The 26,401-nt window shown below is 39.9% G+C and overlaps 1 protein-coding gene across 1 annotated transcript; it reads left to right on the top strand.

The window, feature by feature from the left end:
- On the top strand, positions 1–26,177 carry LGMN (legumain). Its single transcript, XM_058026931.1, has 14 exons — positions 1–81; positions 6,059–6,236; positions 13,874–13,971; positions 14,783–14,864; positions 15,379–15,464; positions 18,065–18,140; positions 18,590–18,652; positions 19,524–19,590; positions 21,117–21,235; positions 21,917–22,006; positions 22,704–22,901; positions 23,497–23,667; positions 24,562–24,629; positions 25,417–26,177. Exons 2-14 carry the CDS (start codon positions 6,099–6,101, stop codon positions 25,454–25,456), a joined length of 1,296 nt encoding a protein of 431 aa, XP_057882914.1. The 5' UTR covers positions 1–81; positions 6,059–6,098; the 3' UTR covers positions 25,457–26,177.
- The last annotated feature ends 224 nt before the right edge of the window (positions 26,178–26,401 follow it).

Raw genomic sequence — 26,401 nt, 5'->3', positions numbered from 1 at the left:
CCGCGCGCCGCTGTCGCCCGGCCCGGCACGGCGCTCGCCGCAATCACAGCGGCCGCGGCGGCGTCTCCTCTGCATGAGCTGGTGAGGGCGGCGGGGCTGCGCTGGCCGGGGGCTCCGGCCGGGGGGAGGACGCGGGGTTCGCCTGAGCGAAGGGAGCTGTGAGCACGGGACGGCCCGCTCCGCTCCGCTGCCCGGCCACAGAGGCAGAGGCGGGGGAGCGGCCCCGCCGCCTACCCGGGAGCGGCCGAGGGTACCGGTGTCCTTCCCGGGCTCCGAGCGCTGCCGAGCCCCCGCCGCTTCGCCCGGCGTCCCGTCCGGCCCTGGGCTGGCACGCCTGGCCTGGGAACTGTGTTTGATCCCTCCGTGCTGCAAGAGAGACTGGCTCAGAGCGGCTCCTTCCGAGGGGCACTGCCCAGGGCTGGCACGGGAGGGACATGGGGCAGTGGGGGAGGAAGCAGTGGCAGCAGCTTAGATTAAATCACCAGTAATACATTTTTACTGGGAGAAAAGGGCGGAGTAACTGTTTACGGGATTTCGGTGGAGAGCTGGGGATGCCTGAAAGGCGCTGCGCTGTGGCTGGTTGTTTATAGCTGGTAGACAGCCTAGGTAGGTAGGTAGCATGAGGCTCTGCTTGGAGGTACTAGCACCACTAGTTCCTAGTTAGGATGGAACAACACTGTGTTGGATGCCTGTATTTGCGAGTTAACATAAATATTGTAGCCAAGACCTGAAATGCTAAGATAAACGATAGTGAAAGACGTGGATTGCAGGAATCTTGTGTAATATCACCCTGGAATTTCTACGTAATAACTTCTGTAGAATTTCATTCTCTCCGTGCTCCCAACATTTCCATGCTTGCTGAGCAGACTTTCTTACCCTTACCTGACTTACTCTTTTACCCTTATACCCCCTATGCCAACTCAAGCAATTTAACAAAATTATTGCTCATGTAGCATTGTGGTATCTGTTTTTTCTTACTATCAGAATGTGATGGCAGAGGCTTTGTACATCTGCAGACAGATAAGAAAGTAAATAGCAGAAGCAGTTTTATCGAAGCCTTAAGGTCTGCCAGATTTGAATCTGGATTTTTTGAAACACGTAGAGAAAAAAATCCCCTGAACTAGGTGTATTAGCTTATCACCATTTTAGGAATGATTTTGGGGTTTTTTTACCCTCAGGTAAATTGTGCCATCTCTACTGCTGAGAAAAGTAAACCTGCAAACAGGAGAATGAACTTATTTGTAATGACTTTTAAATACATTTATTTAACATCAAGAATCATTCTGAGTTAACTAAAAAATCATGGGTTTTTACAGTAAAAGTGGCTTATACATCTTCAGTAGCTAAACAGAAATATTTTACTAAAAGTTTTAATCATACTAAGCCCGTTTATAGAATGGTTACTAGCAGACTTTGTAAGGATATATTTTGCAACAGGGATGATAATCTCCTTCAAAGTGTAACATGCTAGAATTTATAGCGATGGAGGTTTTTTTCCTTTCTACAACACAAGTGCAGAAAGAAAATCAGATTATTTGTGCAGGGGCCTAATCACAGTTTTAGGTGCTTCTGTTTTTGTAGCAGCCAGCACAGCATGTGGGTGGAACATTGCTGACAGAACTGTGGACATCAGTTTCCTGTGAGGAAGACTTTCACAAATTTTGTGGAAATCAGCATCTAAGTGGCAGGCAATATGCAAGCACCCTGTGGAGAAAGGAACTGTGGCTTGATTTGGGAATCTCAAAGGCTAGTAGTTACGAGAAGTGAGCTGTTAAGAAAGACTTTGCAGAAGAGCTTTAGTGGTCATCTGACCGGCTTAAGGCTGTTATTTTTCAGCAAGGTTACTGTTAGTGTACTTCTCATGCAAGTAAAATAGAGATATGGTTTCTGTTTATACAGCTCTTGGAGACTGTGCCTAAGGTGTTTCAAGTGCAACCCACTGAAGTGTCAATATTGCTTTAAAAGCTAGTGGAAAATACTTTGATCGACTCAAAGCCCTTTCTTTAGAGTGCTATCCTGTTCTAAGAGTATTGATCTCAAAGGACTGTTTCCCAAAGGAAAGTTGTGAACTCAGGGAACAGGTAGTTGGCCGGAAAAATTGTTCCCGCAGCTGCCAGCCATTTCCAGATGTGGGCTTTCCTAAGCATCCCTGTCTTATCAAGTCAGAGATGTTTGCTAGCTATCTAGTGGGAAGTGGTCAAAGCACCTCTGTCCGGGCAGACTGGTTTTATGAGTGAATTGTTCTGCAAGAGCCACCCAGTTCTGGATGTGCTTCTTCCACAGACTGTGCAAAGTGTGCAGCAGCCTTACCTGGGTGTGTACGTGGTGGTGTGATGCTGAGCCCACTGTACTGGTGGGCCTTTATCCTGGCATGGGCTCCAGGCAGAGTTAATTAACTCTTCTGGCAGAAAGACTAGGCAGAGCTGGTCAAATCTTATGTTATTTTCTGTATCAACCAAAGCTCTAAGATTGTCTTGTAGTGAGTTTTTAGTTTTTCCACACAGTCTTCATCTGCATGTGATGTAGGATTGATTGCATGTGATGGATCTTCAGAGAAAGGCTCTTTCTGTACCTGTGGTAAACTGGTCAGATGAGCTGCTCTCTCTTAGTATGACTTGAAGACAAAGCATGTGATGGGCAGCTTTCTCTTCTCAACTGTAGGTCAGGAACTCATACAACACAACCCTGAACACAGCCTTTTAAATTGCCCACTTGCATTCAGAGGCCTTCTTTAAAACAAGTAGAAATATATGTGTGTGAGAGTATATTTCTTTGATCATCATTTGTTTGGCTTGGTTTGGATTTTTTTTTAAGCAGTAGTTAGAAACAAACTATGAAGACCCATTCCCACTGCACGTGTTTAAGCCTATTTTAAATGCTGCTTAGAGAAATTCAGCATTTAAAGTTACAGTGTACTAGTCCATTATGGTATGCCTGGGGTTTTTTTTTATTTCCTCCCTTCTTTCTGGTGTTAATTTGATTTAATTATAGTATAGGAAAAGACAGATAAGAGAGATGATATGTCATTAATTTGTACCAAAGAGGAGGTTCTTTTCTATTCTAAATTATCCATGACAAAATATGTATGATATGCTAGTACAGTGCAATGTTTCTTGGTATTTATATTTTTTCCCTGGGTGTTCTGCATCAGTCACAACTTTTGTCTCAGCAGAGGAGAGAAATGTGAAGACCTAGATGCTCTTGTACTATCTGGAAGACTTGAATCCCTCAGTGAGGCTCTGCCTGAGGTAGCTGAGTCTCTGTTCTGGTGTGTTGCAGGGATTTTCTGTGCTGGGGCTGTGGCAGGCAGGGTGCAGTGCTGCTGTGGGGTACACCTGTGGTACAGAAGTCCCTGTTCCTGCTCTGGCCCAGGGGTTTTCTGTGCTGGGGCTGCTGGCAGGCAGGTTTGGGGTACTCCTGAGGTACCTGTGTGTGGCACAGCAGCGCCTGCCCACAGGTTCTGGCTGAGGTCCTGAGAACTGAGGCTCCTTGTGAGTGTAGTCAGGAGTGTGAACTCACCAGGAAAGACAATCCCATCTGACTGGTTCCATTTGGCTGGTATATCAGTAACTGATAGTGTCAGGGACTGTTTGCATGTGATGGATGTGTGTGCCAGGACCTCCTTTGAGCCATCATGTTACATGGCCTGGTGAACAGCTGGCACCCATGCAGTTTCTGTTGATATGCCCTGGATTCTGATGAATGCTATCTCAAAGAGCTAAGCATCATGTGAAAGGATCTCCAGCACTTATCTGGACCATTAACTTTTTTTTTTTTTTTTTTTTTTTTTTTTTTTTTTTTAATGTAAACATAATTCATGTTATAGTTGGAGAAATGTTATCAGGCTGACACTGAGCTCTGAGAGATCTGTGTGCAGGAAATTCAGCTCAATATTCCAGTAAGTCAAATTCAGTTAAGATTCATAAGCAGATTGTTCAAACAATGCTGATTTTCTTTTCTTGCCTAATATTTCAGGAGTTAGATATACTGAATTGAATACTGGAAATGAATAGACTCATTGGCCTGTGGCCTATAGTGGCACTTTACAAAAGTTCTGTACAGGTTGGTTTGAATCTTAGCCAGGCTGTAGGCAACAGAATAGGCAGGTTTTATGGGTGCTGTAAACACAGTGCATCTTCAACACAGTATGCTATTTGTCTTATCATCTGAAGAAGTGACAAGGTAGATCAGGCAGAGTTGCCATACAAAGCCACATGCTTCGGCAAGAATGACAAAACTTTACAATTCCAGCTCAACATGGGAGAGTATAACCATCTAATAAAAAATCTGCTTATTCCTTCATATCTGCTTGTGTGCTGAAGAAGCTAATAAGTCAACAAACCTAAATTGTTAAGTTACTGTGTATTATTCTTGCTCCAAGTGTTACAGGCAGTGACAGGATTGGCTTCTTCCTGAAAGATAAGTTTTTGGAAGAAGCAGTTTCATAACAGTTAATCTGTGTAGACCATCAAGACTTTCTTACTTTCTGCTAGCTCCACTAAAAAGGATAAAAATCCCCATCTTTTAAATATGTATATATAGTATAATATATGCATATATATATTTTTCACACTACTGCCTGTAAGATAAATCTTAGTGACCAGTGAATCCATGCTGTGTGTCGGGTTAGTAGTCTTCTCTGAACACAACTGCTCTGGAGAGGATCTGGCTGCTTCTCTATTCCAGCCTCATTTGAGTGGCTGCAGAGGGGTGGTTTTGACTGGGGTACTGAGGCTGACTTAGACATTGTTTACTTGGTTTAGTGGTAGTTTTGATATTTTGACTTGTGACTGTGTTGAATGGCTTGGGGGTTTCCAGCTTTTATTCCAGAAAAAGTCACGTTAAAATAGACTACTCTGCCTCTTACAACAACACCTCTTCCATACCTAGCAGCAATCATTTACTTCCAGGATCTTGTATTTGTGAGTAGGCAGGTGTAAAATCCCATCTCCCTGAGCATGAGGAAATGTGTAATCCTTATGCATGTGCCAGGAGCATGCAGTTCTTCAGGGGAGTTTGCTTTTAGAGTTTCACATCAGATGCAGCAGACCTGAGACTGTGACCAGTAAATGGAACCTGCCTGCCCCCTGAACCCCAATTCAAAAAGCAGACCTTAAACCTGTGATTGGATGTGGCCAGATAGTTTGCTTGTAGAGTAAATGCTTTACCAGATAATCAGGGTGCTCAGGACATTCACTTGCAAGGACCCTACTTCTAGTCCTCTCAAGAAAGTAGAAAAAGCCATTTCTGCATGGGCTCAAACCTCCCCTGTGCTCTGCTTTTCTAAATTTGTCGTTCACAGGCTCAGATGTATTTTTCTCACTGTGCACCAAGTGCAAACACTTAACCATTGAGGAAAGGGGGCAAAAATGCTGCTCTTTCATGTGGTACTGGTTCACATTTGCTCTCCTAGCATAAAAGGTTGCACAAATAGCGTGAGGCTCTCACAGCCTGCACTTTCCCCAGCCCCAGCAGTTAGGGCTGCATCTTGTGCAGAACAGTGGCATGGCCTCTTTCCACCCTCTTTGGTATTGTGGGCACAGAGAGCTTTTGTGACACTCTGACCTTCCAACTCCCCACCACTTTTCCATGTCTGCAGTGTCCTACATCACCTGGGCTTTGACTCAGTAATAATGGGCTGATTGCCAGTGAGTGGAAACCAGGGAATTACATAAGCAGAGACCAAGAGAATAGTTTTAATCTGAAAGAGTTTTATCTGTGAAGTAATTGATAGTGAGGCTTGCTTTGTATTTGAGACTTATTCATTGCCAGCTAGTATAGAGTGAAACAACTGGAGGGAGCTGAACAACTTGGTTGTCCTATTCAGAATTGCTTTCAGTCAGATTTGAAAGCTGACAAAAAGCTATTGTAACTAGTAGCAGCTTGGTGCTAAAGGAAGATATGACCCAAAATTGTACTGTGGGTTAAATGGTCTGTAAAACAAAAAGAAAAATCCCACAAGCAGGAAAAGCTTATAGTTGGGATATTGCTGATGTTTGTTTTGCATTTTTTATTGGCTGATGTCCTCTCATTCACTTGTCTCAAAATTCTTCATTAGGAGAATTTTCTCCCATTTGTGGAGTAAATAAAGAAGAGAGATGATACTGAAAGCAGTTTTGCTGCTGGGCTGTGCTCTGGGCATCAGCACATTCCCCATGGAAGAGCCTGAAGATGGAGGCAAGCACTGGGTGGTGATTGTTGCAGGTTCCAATGGCTGGTACAACTATCGTCACCAGGTAAGGACCACTGCTCCCCATGCTGATGCTGTCCATGCTCCAGACAGTGCCAGCTCCCAGACTTGCAGGAAGGTGGTAGCTGCCTATCATCTAGACTAGTTTAGACCTTCTGCCATTTGAGCAAGTGCTTCTAGACTCCCAGGTGTGTGAGGTTTTCAAAGCAAACAGCAGCAAGGTTTGCTCAGAACCTGCTCTTAGTTATTTTTGTTACCACCCCAAGAATTCCCTTCCACTACTCCTTTTTACTATATGGTTTTGGTTTTGTTTTTTGCATACAACTTTTTTCAGCCTCTCACCTCTTGAAAAAGCTGTCATTACCAGAGGAGAAGTATTCTTCCTCTAATCTCACTTCTGCATCCTGGGAGATAAGTGCCTTTTAGGGTAAATACTCTATTACTAACTAGGCTAGAGGATCTAACCCCAACTTGCAGTTGTAGAGAAGATACCTAGAGGTAAACCTCATTTTGAGACACATGTGTTCCTTTCCATTTCTTTCCTCTTTTCATTATGCTCTGAAAAGCTTCCTTTTTTTCTAGTTAAAAATCTCTGAAGGCTGCAAATGCATTATTATGTTTTGAGGAGTGGACATATTGAAGGGGTTTCTTTTTAACCTGAACCAGTTTGCTGGCTGTGTTCAACAGCATGGCCTCAGAATTATGTTGGCACAACAAAGATAGGGTGCAGCAGGGTGCAGGGAACAAAGTGAGTGGCAGAAACAGGAGGAAAGGGAACAAGAACTCCTGAGTAACTCTGCTGGGAAAGCCAGTGTGTTGTGAAACTCTGGGCTGAGTGTGGGTGTCACTATGGACAGGATTAAATCCAAGTGACTTAATTCTGATTAAGTCCAAGATTTATAATCAGCAGTCAGGAAACTTCTGCAGCACTTCCCCTTGGGGAATTGCTGGACAATCCCTTAAACAGATCAATCTGTGCAAATGCTATCTTTGCTCTAAATTTGCAGCTTGGCTTTCCTGGAGAACAGGATAATTTAATTCTGATTTATATGTACATTTATATATTTCTAAATGCTAGAAGAATAGTTTATTATAGTATTGTTGGTTAAATACTAGTGTACAAAATCAGCATTTTTAAAACTGAGTTTTATGAAATGTACTGGTTGAATTGCTGAATGCTGGAACTTTTAAAGTATTTATTATTTTTAATGTAACTGCCTGTAAAATATAGAGAGGCTTCATCCTCTTGTTTGATTGAGGAACAGATGAACCTTCTGTGTGTTAGGCACCTTGGGTTTTGTGTATGTTTCTTCTTCTTCTAGGCTCACAATCAGTTTGTAACTTCCAGCACAGTGATGAGCTTAAAACTAAATTAATCAGACTGACAATCTTGTTGCATCTGAAGAACAACCTGTCACTGGCAAGTGCTAGCTAAACACTTTGACAAACAGGTTTCAAGGACTTTCCTGGCTCCTTACACTGTAGATATCACCTGATAATTATAGTTGGAATATTACAGCCTTAATATAAACTATTCCTATTTAAAATTAAATCTTGAAGAAGAATTTTAAAGTTGAAATTGGGAAACAATGATGAAAATACTACTGCTGTACTAGATTACTGCCTGTCTTGGAGTGTCTAAATGTAATTACTGAGTTGTGCTCTTTTTGTTGCTATTGCTGAATAACCAGTCTAGCTGGCTCCCTTCCATTCTAGGAGGAGTTACTACCACAACATTAATTCCTTAAATAAAATTACAATTTTGAAGCTGTGGCTCATGAGAATTCCTTTTCTCAGTTGCCTGGGCACAGTTTTTAGTCTCTCTGTCAATGAGCCTGCAGTGGCAAGTGCATCTGCCAGGTAAAATAGGGTTATGCAGAACACAAGAGCCACACTTACATATTTGTGTCCAACAGTGAGTGAATCTCTTTAACATGCTAGTTTCACAGAAGCCTATTAACTTTTGAGTGTGATCATGCTTTGCAGATATTTACTAAGTAATTCCTTTTCAGTGTTAGAAAAATGAGAACGGGATTTCTTTAAATACCTAATTTTGAAGATAAGGTCAGCTAACAATGCACAGTATCTGCCACGTTGGATTGTTCTGAATTTAAATACTATTTAAACTGTATTTTAAACTGCCACTTGCTTCAGGTATTAACATTTGGAAAGAAGAAAATTAGAACACCAATAATAATCCTATTAAGGTTACAAAAGCAGCATTGTAAAAGAGTCCTTCAGAATGAGGCTGGGTTCTTGCTTGCCTGTCCTGAGCAACACACTGTGCATCTTAACTTGTTATGAAAAAGCTCAATTCCCACAGGATGCAGCACAGCAGCAGGTTCTGCCTAGTGCTAATGCTGTTCTGCCTGGTGACCTTTTTTGGTCAGTCTTAAGGGCCTGGTGGGTGTGAGCACACATGGTAGCAGTGACATGTGGTGAGACAGAGCCAGCAGTTAGTCATGGGAAATCCTCTCATGTGTGACATGAAGTGTCATCCAGACAAGGGTGCCTTGGGTATTAAAAAATTGGGGAAATTTGTTCCCAGGAAAACAAGCAGAATGGTAGACTTTTAGGAGAGTCATTCAGAGGAGGAAAGATGCTACAGAAATCTGAGGAGTTCTAACAGATTTGTGAAAATATTATGCAGACTGCTCACCATCTCTTGGTGTGTTAGGGTTCCCTACCTTCTAGAGGTAGAAGCAAAAACATTTAAAGTAATTAAATTATTTGCCAAAGTCACTTATAGTGGAATAGGACTTGGTCTTTCACTTCTGTGCTTCAGAACACATAGTGAACACACATAGGAACACGTGGAATTGTTCAGTAGAATCATACCTGTGCTATAATTTTTTTGCTTTCCAAAGGAGAAACTGCAGAGGAAAATATATTGTAGTCTAATTCAGTTCACTCTTGCCATCACCCTTCTTCCCCAGAACTTCTCTGACCTAGCCTGAGTACAAGTGGATTTGTAGATGTGTTCCTGTAAGTAGTTATTCAATGTAGCTTTTTTTTATTACCAGACTTTTTGCTATTCCCTTCATGCAACTAAGCACTCATAATGTCCCTTTGTAATTTGAGAATTGAGCAGACACATCTCAGCTGTGTCAGGGTACACTTCCCTGTGTGTTCAGCTGTCCAGGGTACACTTAATACATGATGTTGCATGTTTGTGTTACCTTTTTATTTTGTGAGCTCCAGTTGCTTTGCATGCTGCCTGCTTCAACGTTGTCACATGTACTGTATTGTAATTATCTGGTGGCAATGTGCTCATCTGACTGAGCAACCACAAAAGCAGAAGAAGTAGATTACATATTCAAAAATACCTCATTTCATACATGGCATGCTGTACAGACCCCAGGAATATTAAGTTTGTAAAGACTTTGCAGACCCAGGAAACACTGAGTTTGCACCTGTAACCTCAAGGAATCTGAAAGTTTGCTTAAGACTGGTTATTTAGATGTCAGTGGTCAGGATCCACTGTTAGTACAAACCAAGGATAGAAAAGGAGAAAAACCACCATTTGTGCTTAATATGAGCAAGATTCACACTTTGCAGGCAGTTGCTCCCACTGGCTGAAACTGGGACTTCTTCCTAATCAGGATGACCTAAACTTGGCTTACACCTTCATCTCATCCAGTTCCTAAAACAAAATTGAAGTGTTTTGTGTAGTATAGAGCCCAGTGTGATAGGCTTACTGTCATTGCAGGGCTGGCTTGTACATTGCTTTGTGCTTGTGGCTTCTCAGTTCTTTGGCATTTTTATCCTTATTTTAGTGGTTTTGATTAGAGTTGCTTGGGCTATGGAAGGGCTATCGGTGTGCTCCTCTCTGCTCCTCAGCAGTTACTCTGGCTTCTCTTCAGCAGCTTTCTATTATGAGACTGGCTGCTGTTCAGGAGTATACTCCCCCTCTTCCTAGGGAAAGTGGCTCAATTCTCTGCTGCACAAAGAGCTGGATAAAATACCTCTGGAAAGCTTAGCGACATATGTGAGCAAATCTAGTACTGAATGCTTCTGACAGATTTGGACAATGACTCAACAAGCTAGTTCTCATTAGAAGAAATAGTCTGGCTTTTCTGTGTGATGAACATACCAGCTAATTCAAATCTAAAGCTGGCTTCAAATCAGATCAGAAGACCCATGCTTCCTGGATGCTCAAACCCACATAGTTTGTGGAAAAAGCCTGATGTGGAACAAGAGTCTTACTGAAGATGGAATGCATCCTCAAGAGTAATGCCGGACTGAAAAAGTCTGGCAAAATTACAATTAAAACTAAAAAAATATGAATTTGTATACATGAGTCTGTTTTCAGTTGTTATTTTTAGTCTTACACTCACAGAGCTTTGTGGGTCAGAGACTGTATTTATTCAGTGTCCTAGACACTGCCAGCCAGAGCAGTATCTTATTCCAGGACAGTCTTAAATTTTCCTCTCTTGTAGGTAACAGACACTAAGGCTGCCTTAGCCTTCAATTAACATTTCCTCACTGTGCTTAATAAATTTAAACCAAACTCTTAGGAAACCTTTGCTAAATTCTTGATAGAGTTATATCTTTGGGCAGACTCACTGATGTGTGTTTAAGCAAAGGAGTAAGACATGGCTGGCATTTCAGACATATTCTTTTACTTTGTTTGTATATTGGAGTTCATTCTTGTTTGGGCTGAAATGTCACAGCCTAAACAAGAATGAATTCTTGTAGTGGGAATTGTGCTGCTTTAAGGTAAAGCTGCCAGTTCCTTTCAGCCATGAACCTAGCAGTCATAAGACAAGAAGTAACCAATTTCACACAAGTCCAAGCTTTTCCCTTAGGAACTATTTATGCAAGCTTGTGTCATAAACAACTTGATTTTTCCAAAAATCCCCCCAGGCAATTTGCTTAAAAGCTGTGTCATTCAAATGTGTGAACAGCTGTGTGGCAGAGGAAAATTGGGGTGCCAGGAAAACAGGGTAGTTCACTCTCTGATCCCCATGCTTTCCAAATCTAGGATTTAATTATTTAAGCAGCTCTTCCATCACAATTTGCTGATGTAGTGAAGGGTTTAGACTAACCAGGGGGTGAAAGGTCTAAACCATGCCCTTAACAGTGTCCATTTTGGAGCTACATATAAGGTCAGTGTGCAGCAGGAGCTGTGTAGCTGCACCTTCTCCTGTGCTGTGTGGGGCAGCTGCAGCTTTTCCTGTGCTGATCTGGGGCAGCCCCTCAAATCACAGTCACAGAAACATGATTTAGTGACAATTTATCCAGTAAATGTTCATAGCACACATTTCACATGTTAAACCATAAAGAATAATACCAATAAGAGATCTGAAACCAGTGAACAGCTGTTTCTTCTAGAGTGGTTTACAGGTGCAGATATGCCAGAAATATTTCATAGAGAAGCAGGGTCAAATAGCAGTATTTGAGAGCAGTTAGACATCAACAGGAAATACTCTGCGTACACCTCCCTGCTCTGGCTGCAAACGTTTTTACTCTGGTTTTGTAGAGATTTATGGGGGTTTTATGTGTACACAGGGACCAATCATGAGCAATATCAAAGGTGGGTAATTAAGTCAGCTAATTCTATGCAATAAACCCTAACTGTTTACTCATAACTGTCCTACTTTAGTCAGTGGATTTTTAGTAGGAATGCATATTTTTGCTGCTCTAGGCTTTGCTGGTGATAACATTATGCTACCAGCAGTTCCCTTAGCAAAAGCCTTAAAAGGCTGGGACAACCCCCAAGCAGGCATAAGTTGAGATGAAGGGAATTGACTACATTGATCTGTGTTCCTTTTCAGTAGGGATTTTGGTAATGACTGCTGTTTGCTAAGGCAGGACATACTGAGCAAACAGTGAATGAACCAGAAGGAAGGAGAGGAAACTAAAACAACCTGATGCATTTACAAAGTTTAACTTCTTTTGGGTACTTGGGATCAGTTGAAACACCTCTGAAGTCCCTGCTGGCCAGCCACATGTCTGTGGGAGCAGACACTTGCTGATTGAATATGGTGATACTCTATCACTGCATGCCTGAGCATTTCCCTATTGCCAGCCTGTGAAGGTTCCTGTCAGCATCACAGAGGTGTGTGAGTGAGAAGGGATCTATGATCTACTCATCAATCAGTGTAGAGAAGCCCTGATTAGTTTTCTTCTGCTTCTGCTTGGGTTGCTTGTGAAAATCAAGTATCTTCTCAGGCATACCTGTGCTCTTCTGTTTCATATTATATGCAATACCTTCCTAACTCTGTTTGACCTCAATGTTTTGACTTTTTGAGGCAGCAGCTGGTATGATGACATACAAGGAAATGGAAAACTAACTGGGAGATTGTCTGGGATAGGTGGAAGAGAACCTAGACTGCTGACCTGTAAAGCAGGAAATGGAACTGCTTTAGTAAGAACAGTTTAACATTTGGGGTTAAATCTCACATAAAGAGATTTTATTGTTGGAGAGTTCATTAGCATTGAAAGTGCCTCACCCTTCACAGAATCTTGCACAACTATCTTTTCTTTTCATTTTTATCTGTACTTAGAAGACCAAGGATTTTAAAGTTAGCGTATTTTACAGTGTCCTTTTGGTCAAACAAAGGAAAATCACTAGTACTCCTAAGTAATCTAAACAGACACTGGTCTACTTAAACCACATCAATTTGGTTTCCAAATTAGCAAATTAGATTAGTTCAACACAAGTAAGCTTTAAAGCCTGCTTCCTGCCTGCATTTGGAGTGTGCATTTGTTAGATGAGATCTCTTCCATTAATCCTGCACAGCTTTTCCTAGCATTTGGTGGGTTCTAGTTTGCAAGTTTAGGAATGATTGTTAATGCCCCATTAGGGCACTCAGGGACTGTAAGTTTTAAAGAAGAGAATTATTTGGGCTGGGGTTACTAAAAGATTAGCATTCTGATAGAGCTCTGCATTTACTTTACTGTATTTACTGCATTTACTGTAATACCACTTTAATGAGTGTTGTTATTTCTGTGTCACGGGAAGATGGTTCTGTAAAGAAAATATGCTTATTCATATCCTGTACAAATCAGCAAAAGAGCCTGAATTTTGCAATTCTGTTTTCCACTGAAATAGGATGGTCCCTGAGTTAGTCCCTCTGCAGAGTAAGAAATACATAATTAAAAAGAAAATATTCCTTAAACCAAATTCTCATCTCATAGTAGAGCAAGATTTAATAAAATCTTTGCATAGATGAGATTGGTAAACAATACTTGCTGAAGTCAAGGACAGCCTCTAATCCTTAGTTGTGCAGGCTTGGTGCAGAACTAAGGGAAATTGGTGGAAATCCAACTCTTTTTGTCTGCTTGGCACACTTTGAATTTCTCTGTCACTGCAAAAGGTTTTTATTTTGATTTTCTCATACAATGGAGAATATTGCTGAGAGCTTCATGTTAAATTTGTTATCTGTACCAAGTCTGAAGTAACTTCTGGTTTCTGTTTAAATAAGAAATCAAAATAGATAATGAAGGAGAGATAATAATCATAGTCTCTACTATTAATGCAACTGCTTGTTTAGAGAAGAGCAATGAGCTCTGGTTTAACCTGTGCATTTCAGCTCTCTAGCAGCCCTCAGTCTCTTATATTGGAATGAAGTTTGTTTTGGTCAACAGCCTGCTCTGAGGTCTGAAAAGCTATATTGCTTCTAGTATCAAAGATAAAATTTCTGTTAAAACTAGTAATGAAAATTTGCTTAATTTCAGGCAGATGTGTGCCATGCGTACCAGATTGTACACCGAAATGGAATCCCAGATGAGCAGATCATTGTCATGATGTATGATGACATTGCTGATAATGAGGAGTAAGTGATGAACATGCACTGGTCACAAACTATATGGTTACTACAAACATGCAGTGGTCACCAGTGTGTTTTGAGTTTGTAGTAGTTTTGAAAGAAAAGCCCTTAAAACCATCTCTGATATGCATAGAGATGTCAGCCATCAGCACAATAATTCTCCTTTGAAATGTGCTCATGAGCTTCCTAAGCCCTGGAACACAGCTCAGCATCAGCTGTGGCACTGAGGACTGCAGAGCTTTGTTATGAGAGTAAGGGATCTTAACTCCCAGCCATAACAGTATGCAGCAGATAAATAACCTAAACTTGTGAACACAGGGGAGGTCTGTGTGCAAATTTCAGGGCTTTTTTGGAGGATATTATCAGATTAATTCCCAGCATTCAATGAAGATGGGTGCAGGTCCCATTCTGGGTGACTGTCTAGAGCATATCATTGCTTCCTGTATGACACAGTTAATTTATACAGCCTCTAATTCTGGAACAACTTCCCCCAAAATCAGCACAGCAGCACTGGGAGCAAAGTGTTAAGGGGAGTAAAGGCAGGACTCCAAGGAGAGAAATGATAGAGACTATTCTCCTACATCTTCAGATTAATTGATATGATCTGAGATAGAATACTTGAATGTACTCTGAGAGTAAGGACACCTGAGACAAATACATATAACTGACTGAAGTGTAAAGCCCTTTATATTCTGAAATCACTTAATGACATATGGTGCAAGTTCCTCTACTCTCAGGTGAGCTGGCTTCTGTTGTTCTAAAGTCATTGCATGGCACGTGGATAATTATTCCTATTTTTGTTCCATTTACCTTTCAGAAATCCAACCAAAGGCATTGTCATCAATAGACCTAATGGCTCAGATGTGTATGCTGGAGTGCCCAAGGACTATACAAAGGAGGTAGGAACAAAACCCCTTACCCTGGGGTTCAGCATTATCCAATGTCTGAATAAATTCTTTCAACCCTGTAGCTTACACTCCAAAATGCACATAATATAAAGCATCAAGTTTATTCACCTATATGGTTTGACATGAAGTTTGGTGTTTGTAATATGAATATAAACAATAGATTCTTTGAAGTGAAGCATTGGTCATCAAAGTGAACCTTTACACTGTTTGCATGCTGACAGATGAAATAAAAGGAAGGAAGGGCTTGGATTGTAAATGTTGTAACTCAATCTGAAAAACAGCTATGTAAAACTAATTGTTTCATTAAATCAGTACAGTAATCCAGTCACTCTGTGATTTCATGATTCAGCAGCCAAGTGAGTCATTAGATAAAGATGTATTGAAAAGGCTGGCCAGCTAAATTTGTCATCCATGCATAGCTTCTAACTTTATGAAACCATCTTTCTAAATGAAGATTTTGTTGTTTTTATGATCAGATCTAACTTTAATCTTCTCAAATCCTTAGGATGTTACTCCTAAGAATTTTCTTGCTGTTCTCAGAGGAGATGAGGAAGCAGTGAAGGGGGTGGGATCAGGAAAAGTATTGAAAAGGTAAGAGAAGTTTAATTTAGAAAATATTTGCATGTGTAGTTGTAAATTGACACTGATTTCAACAAAAGAATAAATTAGAGCAACTTAAGAATCCAGCAAAATTATTGATGGCAATTCCAGGTCCTTCACATTACAAATACAGTGGTTCTAGTTTCTTAAACTATGCATCACAACAAAGCAACTGCTGATATTTGACTGATAAAGGTATAAAAGATCCAGAGAGTAGTATTAACTGTATGAAGGTATTTGTTATTTAGACTGTTATCTTTTTCAAGAATGGCAGTTCTAAGATAGTGTGGCTAAACTCTGGAGACTTCTGGAAAGGATTTTCCAAGGCTTGTTTTAATGTACATGAACAATTTTATTAATCAGCAGAAGACTTGGGTCAAACTCAGGCCAGACTTTGCAGTGAATGGCGGAGGAGCAGAGAGAGCTTAACCAGCTCATCAGCTGAAAGAATTGCTTGCCTAATCCCAGCCTTGGTCTTTGTAGCACGTGTACAGTTATTGAGGCTGAGTATAAATCATAATTCCATTCCTAATGAAGTGGAATTATGCTTTATAATTAATGAAAAAAAATCTTTGTGACTGAAAAAGTAATATGAGCAATTAAACTTGTAAGTGATGTATTTTAAATTATTTGTAAACTAGGCTACACAAATGATTCTAAGTTTTGCAATATTTTAATATATGAAGAATAATAAATTATAGATTGGCTAAGTGGAATGTAAGATTTTTAATTAATGGTAGTTTATAATGGCTTATATAATTTAGATGATTCAAGAATGTAGTTAATACATTTCAGGGCTTAATAATCTTCTTGGAAGGATACCTGATGTCAGTTGTTCATCTTGCTTCTACAGAGTTTGAAATGTGAAAGTATGATGCCACCTTACTAAGTTGTACTATATTTCTGACTATTGGTTAAGAGATATATCATATATTTTTCTGTGTACAAAATGACTGTAAAACCTTTAAGAATTTAAATTCAACCATTTGGAAGGACTAGCCTTGTTAAAGAAAAACTGTGAAGTCTATCTTCATCTGACAGTTGATTTTAGAGACAAAGTAATGAAAAACAACAGAAGAATCCCACCCTGGCACTGAGGAGAACAATAAAAAGAAGGAGTAGGATAGTCAAATAAGTTACTGCTCTGAATTGTTTGAACTTCATTCTTAAATGCTGAGGTTGAAAATGATATATGCAACACATACAGGCAAAACGTTAATAAATTACTGCATATTACCAGATTGTGCAATTCCAGTATCTGGAATGAGTCAAGGGGTGACTATGAAGCAATTTTTGGTTTAAAAAAATGTCCATCTGAACACACCTCACCTGTGAAAACTTGATGTTCCTGTTCAAATAAGGAAGTAGCTATGCAGGGGGCCAAAGTCTCTTAATGTACTCAGGAAGAAAACTTGAACCCACAAAAAAAGTCTTAATTGTTTACATTCCACCTTGGTCAAATTTTTTACATTTAGGATCAAGAGCAGGAAGCCAAAAAGTAACGCCAGCCCTTCTTTATTTGTCTCTGTTTGAATTTTCAAGTGGCCTGACTTTTGCTGTTGGGTAGGACAAGAGCTCAATTATCCTTTCCCTGGGAGGCTTCCAGATGGACTTTCTGGAGTTCTCCCTAACCAGTAGGTTACTGGCCGAACAGAAGGCTGGACAATGTTCCCTTGGGCTGCTGCAGTTGTACCTGTTTGCTGTGAGGAAAGAGCAAAAGCAAGTAAAGGTTTCTGGACTCTGGTACAGAGGAACAGAGGAGGACCTGGACGCTCCTTCTGATCTTTTTACACACTTCATATTTGTCCCTGAATCCAGTTTAAAAGGAAAATTCCTTTGCAGATCTGGCTGTTAGGGCAAGACCTTTCTGTCACCCAAACATGATCTGTTTGAATCTGATTAGAGTGGAATCAGGCTGTAGAGCAGACTGTACTACACAGTTGTGAGGGTGTCAAAGCCTGTGAGTGCTCAGTGCTCAGCTGCCTGCAGAGCCAGGGGTGCAGATGCCAGTCTGGCCCTGTGGGTGCCTGTGTGCATGCATCAGTTCCTCATGGAGCGGCAGGCTGACACTGCTTGCTGATCTGTGTGGCTGATTATGGCCATAGTAGTCCTTACACATACCTCAGGGTCTTAGCAAAGAGGTTTTTGTTATTTATCCTTGTGTTAATGGTATAACCTTGGTATAACGTAGTAATAAAAGCATTCCTTTTTTTACCAGACTTCTACAAATGCCCACATTATTACCAATTCTTCTCACAGCCATTAAAAACCAATTATGTTTTCAGCATACCCTACATAACAGCCCCTGTCTCAATCAGTTTACAGTTTGGCATGTGAAATGTGATTGCCATATTCTCCATGTTTGAGGGACTATATCTTTAGTTTTGTTCCTTTTGTTGGCATCTCTTCTAATAAGGATCCAAACTAATATGCTTGGGAGAAAAAAAAATTTTGCCAAGAGGAGGAGGTGCTTCAGCTCTATTATTTTCAGATATTGACATGTCTTGGCACTGAGAAGCAGATGATTGTTGTTGTATTGAAGATTAGTTTGGAGTAGTTAAAAAGACTTTGCTTCAATTTTTTCATTACAGTGGTCCCAAGGATCATGTGTTTGTTTATTTCACTGACCATGGAGCTCCAGGACTTCTGGCTTTTCCTGATGATGATGTAAGCATTTGGGAAATAACACAAAACCCTTCATTTTAGTGACATACTAAAATAATAACACATAAATGTAAAACATGAGAATATTTAGTGCACTGCTATATTGAGGGGAGAGGCCAAAAAAGAGCAATATTCTCCTGATCACTGTATTTTGAATTTTTTCCAGTTAGAATCTGTAACATCCAGTTGAAACTTAAGTTATGTCATTCCATAGTCAGGCTGCCTCACACAGGTGTGACTTGGCTTTCTGGTGCACTATACATATCTTCTGGGACCATTGCTCATCTTTTCCAGAGTGGTAAATGCTAGAATGTTATACTTCAGAAGGACAAAGGACTGGATAAATTTATTGGGAAAATAGTGTACATATTCACAACAATTAGTATTTATTCTTAAGTGAATTGTGTCTGTTGAACATAAGTGGTTTTAATACAAGCCTTCTTATTTTTCAGCTTCATGTGAAGGACTTGAATAAGACTATTTGGTACATGTATCATCACAAGAAATACCAGAAGGTAAACAAGCATACTCGAAATTCTGAAATTAAAAGAGCAGCTGGCATAGAAGAGAGACGTTTTTATTTTGAGATTTGGCTCAAAGTAGGAAGAATCTGTTACATGCAGCTAAATTTGCATTAGGATTTTGCAGTTAAAAGGATTGATCTGCTCCAAATTTTCCATAAATGGTTTATTTGTTTTTGCAGTCAATGTTCATGTGTAGTGTAACTGCTATTTGCTAATGCTGCATATTCTGGCTAGAAAAGCAACATCTGTAACTGCTGCACCCCATAATTTATACCTGACTCTCTTCCTGTACTTTGTTTACTTCAGACTTTACTGTTTGTACAGGAAGTTTGTATATACCTCATGTTTTTCTTACAGTTCCTTATTTAGTTTAAAAGACTGTACCTCTTGTAGAAAATTCTGTGAATTTATTTCATCACATGTGCTAATAGCAGAAAAGTTACTGTTTTGAACATTTTCCTGGTGCTTTTTTATGCAGTTCTTTGTGGCAATGTCTGCTATGGCTGGCTGTGTTTAGGAACACACAGCTGGCATCAGTTCAGAGACACTACCTTCAATACTAACATGTTGCTGTGCCTGTAGAGTGACTGTGTATTTGATCTGTGCTTTGTACAATAGCCAGTAGATCCCTGTGGATTCTGTAGAGGTGAATAACACCTTTTCATTATTATTCTTTCCCCTTTCTACAGAGTCTAATTCCTGAAAATAAAAAATTATCTTTTGTTTTGTAGCATTATGCACAGCTTTTGTTTCAGGAATAGCAGTACAGGCCAACTAGCTACACCTAAAAAGCACCAAACAAGTATTCTCCATTTCCTCATGGAATTTCTTAAGGTCTGTGATTTATTTTTGTATTTTATAGATGGTGTTCTACATTGAAGCATGTGAGTCTGGATCTATGATGAATCATTTGGCTGATAATATCAATGGTGAGCAGTCAGTTAACTTACTGGATTTAAATATCACAACTTGTCCCAGACCTTGTCACAGACAAGTACTGACTGTGACAAGAACAGGTTCAAGGCATGTTTATGTAGAATTTTAGTGGGGGAGCACAAGAAAGTAATACTTTCCATTTACAGGAAGTTCCTTTTAGTAGAGTCTTACAAAAGACTGAAAAGGCTTTCAGTTTCTCGAAAATGAGAAGTTGAAAAAGTATTTCTTTTCAGGAACCAGGTGGTTGCCCTGGTTATACAGACATTTCTCAGCCTCAGCACTGCTAACAGGTGTGAAGTTCCTGCTCTCAGTTTCATCGAGTAGCAGTTGTAGGCACCACTGCCAGGTGGATTTGCTGCACGTTTGTACAACAACCCAAGATGTGGAACTCAGATTTTTCAGGGTTTCCAGGCTCTCTGCTGCAGAGCTGGAAGCTCAGCCTTGATTGGGATGAGGAATCACAACCTTTTGAAACAGCTGTTCCATATCAGGGAGAGAAGTGTTTGCTCCTGTGGTTTTGAAGATGTCATTGCAGGGGAGACCAGCCATGTGCTTTTCTTTTTTACAGATAGTTTCGTGTTGATGATTGTCCCAGACAAATGTTCAGTATTTTTTATAGTTTATTCTGAGGACTCTGGTTTTACAACCAGCTGTGCCACAGAACTTAAAAAGGCAGAAAATCGACAGTTTCTGTATTAGAGTACAAAGTTGTCTTTGGCAGCTCTCACTGATAAGCTAAGAAGTTTAACTGGTTACTTAATAATCATTTTGAAGGGTGCTAAGAGGAGCATTTTGCTGTACAGATAAGATTCAAGATTTTTTTTACTTTTGAGCTTTAGGTACATTCTGAATAGAAACAACACAACAGCTCTATAAAATCATGTGGAACACTTTCACTCTAAAATATGGATTTTCCTTCAGTTACACAACTGTGTTATGTATTAACTTTGGCAAAAGGCCAAAATTGCTTTTGTCTTGAGACCTGTCAATATGTGTTTACAGTATTTCTGTGGTCTTAGAGGTGACTTACTGGCAACACTGTGCTCAGGACAGATGTAGGATTATTTTACTTTGTCTCAGTGTAGAGCATTCTCCAACAAAGTATATTTCTTAGAAGGTGGCATTATGTGGAAGTAAAGATGATTCTTAGGGGATTCACTTCAAGTTTGGAGAAAAAATCTCATCATTGTCATGAAGAAAATGAATGTATAGATAGTTGTTAGTGCACAGTGCTCTCAGGCACTTCTTGAATAGTAGATTTTTCCTTCAGGCAATTTTTAAACACCCCAGACCACATTTGGCAGCAAAGAAGAAGCACAGAGTGTGCTTAGAACAGCACTGAGGGTGACTGAATAGAATGATTAACTTACTTCTTTCCTTCCTGCTATTTAGAAGTAAATGATTGAAAGGCAAAATACTTAGACAAATTTATTGTGTGCAGCTAAGTATTAAATCATGGAGGAGCAAGGGGAGATTAAAAAAAAGAAGATCAAAAAACCCCTTACTGTTTGTATTGCAGTTTATGCAACAACAGCTGCTAATCCCAAGGAGTCATCTTATGCATGTTACTATGATGATGAAAGACAGACTTATCTTGGGGACTGGTACAGTGTGAATTGGATGGAAGACTCAGATATGGTAAATTACTTAAACAAATTTTCTTAATTTCATGTATGAAAAAGATCTGTAGGATTTTTGAAGATAGCTCTTTTACAAGATTTGTGAAAATATTTGGCTTTATGTCAAAATCAACAAATTAAGTTGGTAAAAGTATTTATCTTCTACTCAGAACCATATATATAATCTTTATTTGTTTGGGCCACTGAATTTACTTCCAATACCAACTTTCAGAAATATTATTTCCTGTTGTTATTTATAAGGTAGAAAATATCTAACTTCTAGTTTCAAACTGACATAATCTTTATTTGCTAAACTGTGACCACATCTCCAAACATGTTAAATGAATTGGGCAGTTCAGTGAGTTGTATGTCTGCTTCAGGGCTGCTTAAATATGGAACTGTGGCTAACCCACTTGTTAGAATAATGGAGAATGGTGTTAATTAAACAAACCTGGGATTTGTATGCAAGTCCACTCGCTTATTGCTTATTTCCTGGGAAATGACATTACTAAAAGCAAGATGAGAATATGCTGTCAAATCTTCTTTTCAGTTTTTACTTCAATGTTTTTCAAAGGTTGTATAGCTCTTGTCCTATACAACCTCCTACTCACTGGCAGCTAAGACCCTTTGCAGCTTCCCTTGCATTTTTAGAATAGCCAAGTTTAACTATTTTAGACCTCATGGAACTTTCTTCGTGCAGGAGGATCTAAGAAAAGAAACACTCCACAAGCAGTTTCAGCTGGTGAAGAAACGCACCAACACCAGCCATGTGATGCAGTATGGAAACAGAGTAGGTATTTCACTGGGCTTCCTGCTCAAATATATCTCCAAGCCTTTCCTACCCTATACTTTCATGCCTTCATCCAAACAAAAAACAGCTGTAATCTGGCAGGGTTGATTTAGTCATTTTTAGTCATGAGCTATTTCTCTTAGAAGACCTCAGCATTTAAGAGGTGATGATCCTGATGCTAAAGGAAATCAGCCTAGTATATGCATTAATCCAAGAAATCAGGGTACAAGTTGTCCTCCAAGCTCTGCCAGTGATTTGACACTTCAGTAAAGAAAGGTATTTACCACTTCCCAGCATATTATGAGTATTAGTGAAATGTTAAAAAATACAATGATCCCTCAAATGGGAAGAGCTAAGAGGTGATGCAGCATTTACAATAGTCCCATTATGCAACAGATTAAATACTCATTAAAAAAACCAATGTGCAGTTACGTAACCTGGTAGCCTTTTTCCTTTTTTCCCCCAGTGAGTTTTGGAAATTAAAGTTCTCTGATTTTTGGCAGCCTTTACCTCATTGTATTAAAAACCCAACATATGCATACACACAGGCACACACACCTACCACCCTGTTACTGTTACTTCCTTTATTTTCTCTAATAAAACAAATTTAGAGATTTAGGTTTGCATGGCAGACAAAGAAAAAACTGCCTATTGAGGGTGATTGACAGTTTCCATCTGCTTACATTTTATCCTTCAGAGCATCTCCTCCATGAAGGTGATGCAGTTCCAGGGCATGGGGAAGAAAGCTATGCCCATTTCTCTGCCACCTGTGGAAAACTATGACCTGACACCTAGTCCTGATGTGCCCTTTGCAATCATGAAACGAAAGCTGATGGCTACCAATGACATTTCTGAGGCTAAGAAGATTGCTGCAGAGATGAAAGCATACCTGGAGGTAAGAAAGAAAAATAATTTTGTTCATCAGGCCAGATTAACTTCTATCCTAAGAAATGGCAGAAGGAAAATACCTGAAAGCCAAAAAAAATTTCTCTTCAGACTGATGGTTTATTCTTCCTTCAAAATTCAGTGATCTGTTCCACAAGGCACATTCTTAGTAATTATCTAGCCAAAAGGTAAGCAAATGCAAAAGTCAGTCTCACAGCTTTAATTGACAGGAAATTCCTCATCTGCATCCATAGGGATTCTTGTGGGGGTGACTTAATCTTTGGTATTAGAGAAACTCATGTCTCAGTAGAACTGAAAGATCCCAAATCAAATAGCTCCTGCAGAATGGAAGTCAGTATTCCCTGGTAAACAGTGGAAGGACAGTAAGTAATTTAAGACAGGGCTCCAGGAATCTTGACTTTCTGTCAGTTTTCATTTGAGTGTGAAGAGACAAGTGCAACAGACTATGCTAAAAATAAATGGCAAAATTTGGTTCCCTAAAGAGCCTAAAAGTTAAAGGAGGATTAAAGAAAGAAATTTCATTCAAAGTCTTTAAATTAGATTTAGAAAAAGCATGTTTTAATTTCTTTTTGTTTTATATACAGGTGAAAGAATTCATCCAAGAATCCATGCAGAAGATAGTCACTGTAGTAACAGGGTCAACAGAGCAGACCAAGCAGATTCTGTCAGACAGACTGACCATTAGCAATTATGACTGTTATCAGTCAGCAGTGAACCACTTCAAAGCTCATTGCTTCAACTGGCATTTACCTGTGGTAAGTCACTCATTGGATATAACCTGATAAACAGCCACAAAAACTAGCCCAGGCATAGGCACACCTGCAAAAATCAGCTTTTATTAAAAAGCTACCTTGGGGCAGTCATACAGATCAGATTTGGAAGAAGGGTAAGTAATTGCTTTTGGAATCAATTTTTACTACACCTTTGGGTAAGCAAGAAGTTTACTAAAAAAACTTCTTGCTTACCCAAGATAATATGTAATTTTACTAGTTGTGCTGTTGCTTCCATCAGTTCCCTCCCCAGAAATCCCAGTGTTAAGAAAGTCATGTTGTATTTCTGCTTGAAACATCTCTGCTGACTAAACAGAAACAAACCATCACCACTATGAATTCATAATCTTGATGCATTCAGATTTCTGTATTATGATATATTATTATTCATAATTCCTTGCAGTAGCCTTGCTGCTATTTCCATCATCTTGCTGAATTCTTGAGAACTACTTTTTAGTTTAGGAGCTTTAATACTGTTTGCTCTTCCTGGGATCCCAGTTGAGGATTCAAGTAGTGTTATTAGACTTTAGGTAAGAATAAGAAAGTCCTGATTGCAGGCAAGATAGCCTCTTTAGTGGATTTTTTGGTTTTGTTCTGTGGGATTTTAAGAACATAATGGACTAGATGGTCTTGTGTATGAGGTCAATGTTCAGCACAGCTGAATTTCCTAAGTTCAAATAAGTTAAATGGCTGAATTGCCTGAAGTTCAAAGAGCAAAGTGTGCAGAAAAAAGATCCATTTAGCCCAGTACTAGATCATCAGTTGAATACCTTGGATATTATAGCAGCTCTAAATTATTTCCACCATTTAGTTTGGACAAACGATACCTGCTTTTGATCACTGATACCTGCTTTTGATAACAATGTTTGTTTATTTCAGTATGAGTATGCACTGAGACAGCTGTATGCCTTGGTCAACCTTTGTGAAGGAGGATACCCCATTGACAGGTAATGAGGTTCCCAGATATGCCCTGTTTAACTGTGGCTAGAAGAACAAAAGCCAATAGGCTGATAAAGTTAATCCTAAAAGTTTCTCACTTGTTCTGCTCTTGTTATCATTTTGTCCATAAATCACTCTAAATTTAGAAATGTTTGTTTTGACAAACATCATTATTTGTTCCCTCCCACTCACAATGATCCATGTCCCCATAACCCTGTAATTTCATTACTGAGCCTCAGGGAAAATGACAGCCAGTCAGAGGATGCCACTGCACCACACAACATCAAACAATGCAGCATGACTGGTGCAAGGGCGTTGCCCTGTAACTCCTGCATCAGCTCACACTGAAGCCAGGCAGGGAACTGCTGTGTTTTCTGTGCCACCCCCTCAGCTGCTGGCTCAAAACACCACAGCACTGCTGGGTTCTGATGATGAAAGATAATACAGTGCTATGTGTGGGGTAGGAAAGCAGGGAAGTAATGATCCAGGCTGACCCCTGTGGTGGTGCAGTAGAGCCAAGGGCAGCATGGTGTTGGAATTCTGTCTTAGGAATTTGTGGTAGAGGTTGGGATCCCAGCTTATGAGTCATGCAAGAGAAGTAAAAGGGAGAGAAGAAAGCAGAAGGGTAGGGAATGTGAGGATGGACTGGTAGTTCAGAGAGTGTGTACATGCAACTTGGGAGGTGAAGAACTGCTGCCCCCACTCCTGGTGGCAGCCCTCTGCAGTCAGTTTGGGAAATTAGTTTAAGAGCAGAGTACCTGAAAAGTTATTGATCATTATTGTTGTCTGTTGCAGAATATGCCTGGCCATGAATCGGGTGTGCCTTGGGTATTGATGGAAACAACAGTCCTGAATGTAACCCTTACTACAAGTGATAACTTTTCATAGCTGTCATAATCCAGACTATGTGCATGCAACCTGGAGAGTCAGACACTGTACTGGAACTGTGCTGGGAGCTGAGGCACCAGACCATGAGCAGTGCAGCACTTGGCAGTGCTCTCCCCTGCATCCCCACCTGCTGACAGCCTGCTGCTTTGAGAGAGGCATTTTGGCAGACCACCTGGAGCTTTCAAGATGGATAATTTTTTCAAAGCACAATGCTCTTAGGAATCTCTGGATGAACACTACAAGCCACCTCTGTGATTGCTAAATCCATCCTAAATCTAAACATTGAGTCATTAATTCTGGAGGGTTTTTTAATACTCTTGCTAGCTCTTAACTTTTTAAAGAAAGTTAATGAATGCCATTACAGTGACTAATTTGCAGATTGGTTGAAGACTGAAGAAACCAAAGCTTGTTCTTCATGTTTTAACTCCTTAACAGTTTAAAGAAATTAGTTGCATATGGGAGCTGTTTGATGTGGACAGCACAGTTAAATGTTGAACAGTAAAAATCTTTGAGTAGAAAGTACTGTTTTCCAAAAAAATTCTAAATATCTAATGCTGTAAATTTAGCACCAGTATGCTGTAATTAATTGTGTATACTCACAAACCTGTGGGAAGTCATGGAGTACAGGAATTGCCTGTGAATAAAAATAAAGTTGACAGTTTCATCCACCCACAGTGCAATAGTGTTGGACATGTTGCATCTTGAAAACAAAGGAGAGCCAATTAATTCCATGACATGTATTACAAAGTTAATCTGTCCCTCTAAGACTTTCATAAGGCAGGTACTCTCAAAAACACCTGCACAAGCAAACCAACAAAACCCGAAACAAACCCCAAAACTCGAGCCTAAAATCAACAACAAAGCCTGTAAAGCCCCAGATCACACTTGAAGG

Source organism: Melospiza georgiana, chromosome 6, assembly GCF_028018845.1.
Source record: "Melospiza georgiana isolate bMelGeo1 chromosome 6, bMelGeo1.pri, whole genome shotgun sequence".
In the NCBI taxonomy this organism is placed as follows: domain Eukaryota; kingdom Metazoa; phylum Chordata; class Aves; order Passeriformes; family Passerellidae; genus Melospiza; species Melospiza georgiana.
This window is presented reverse-complemented; position numbering and strand designations above follow the sequence as displayed.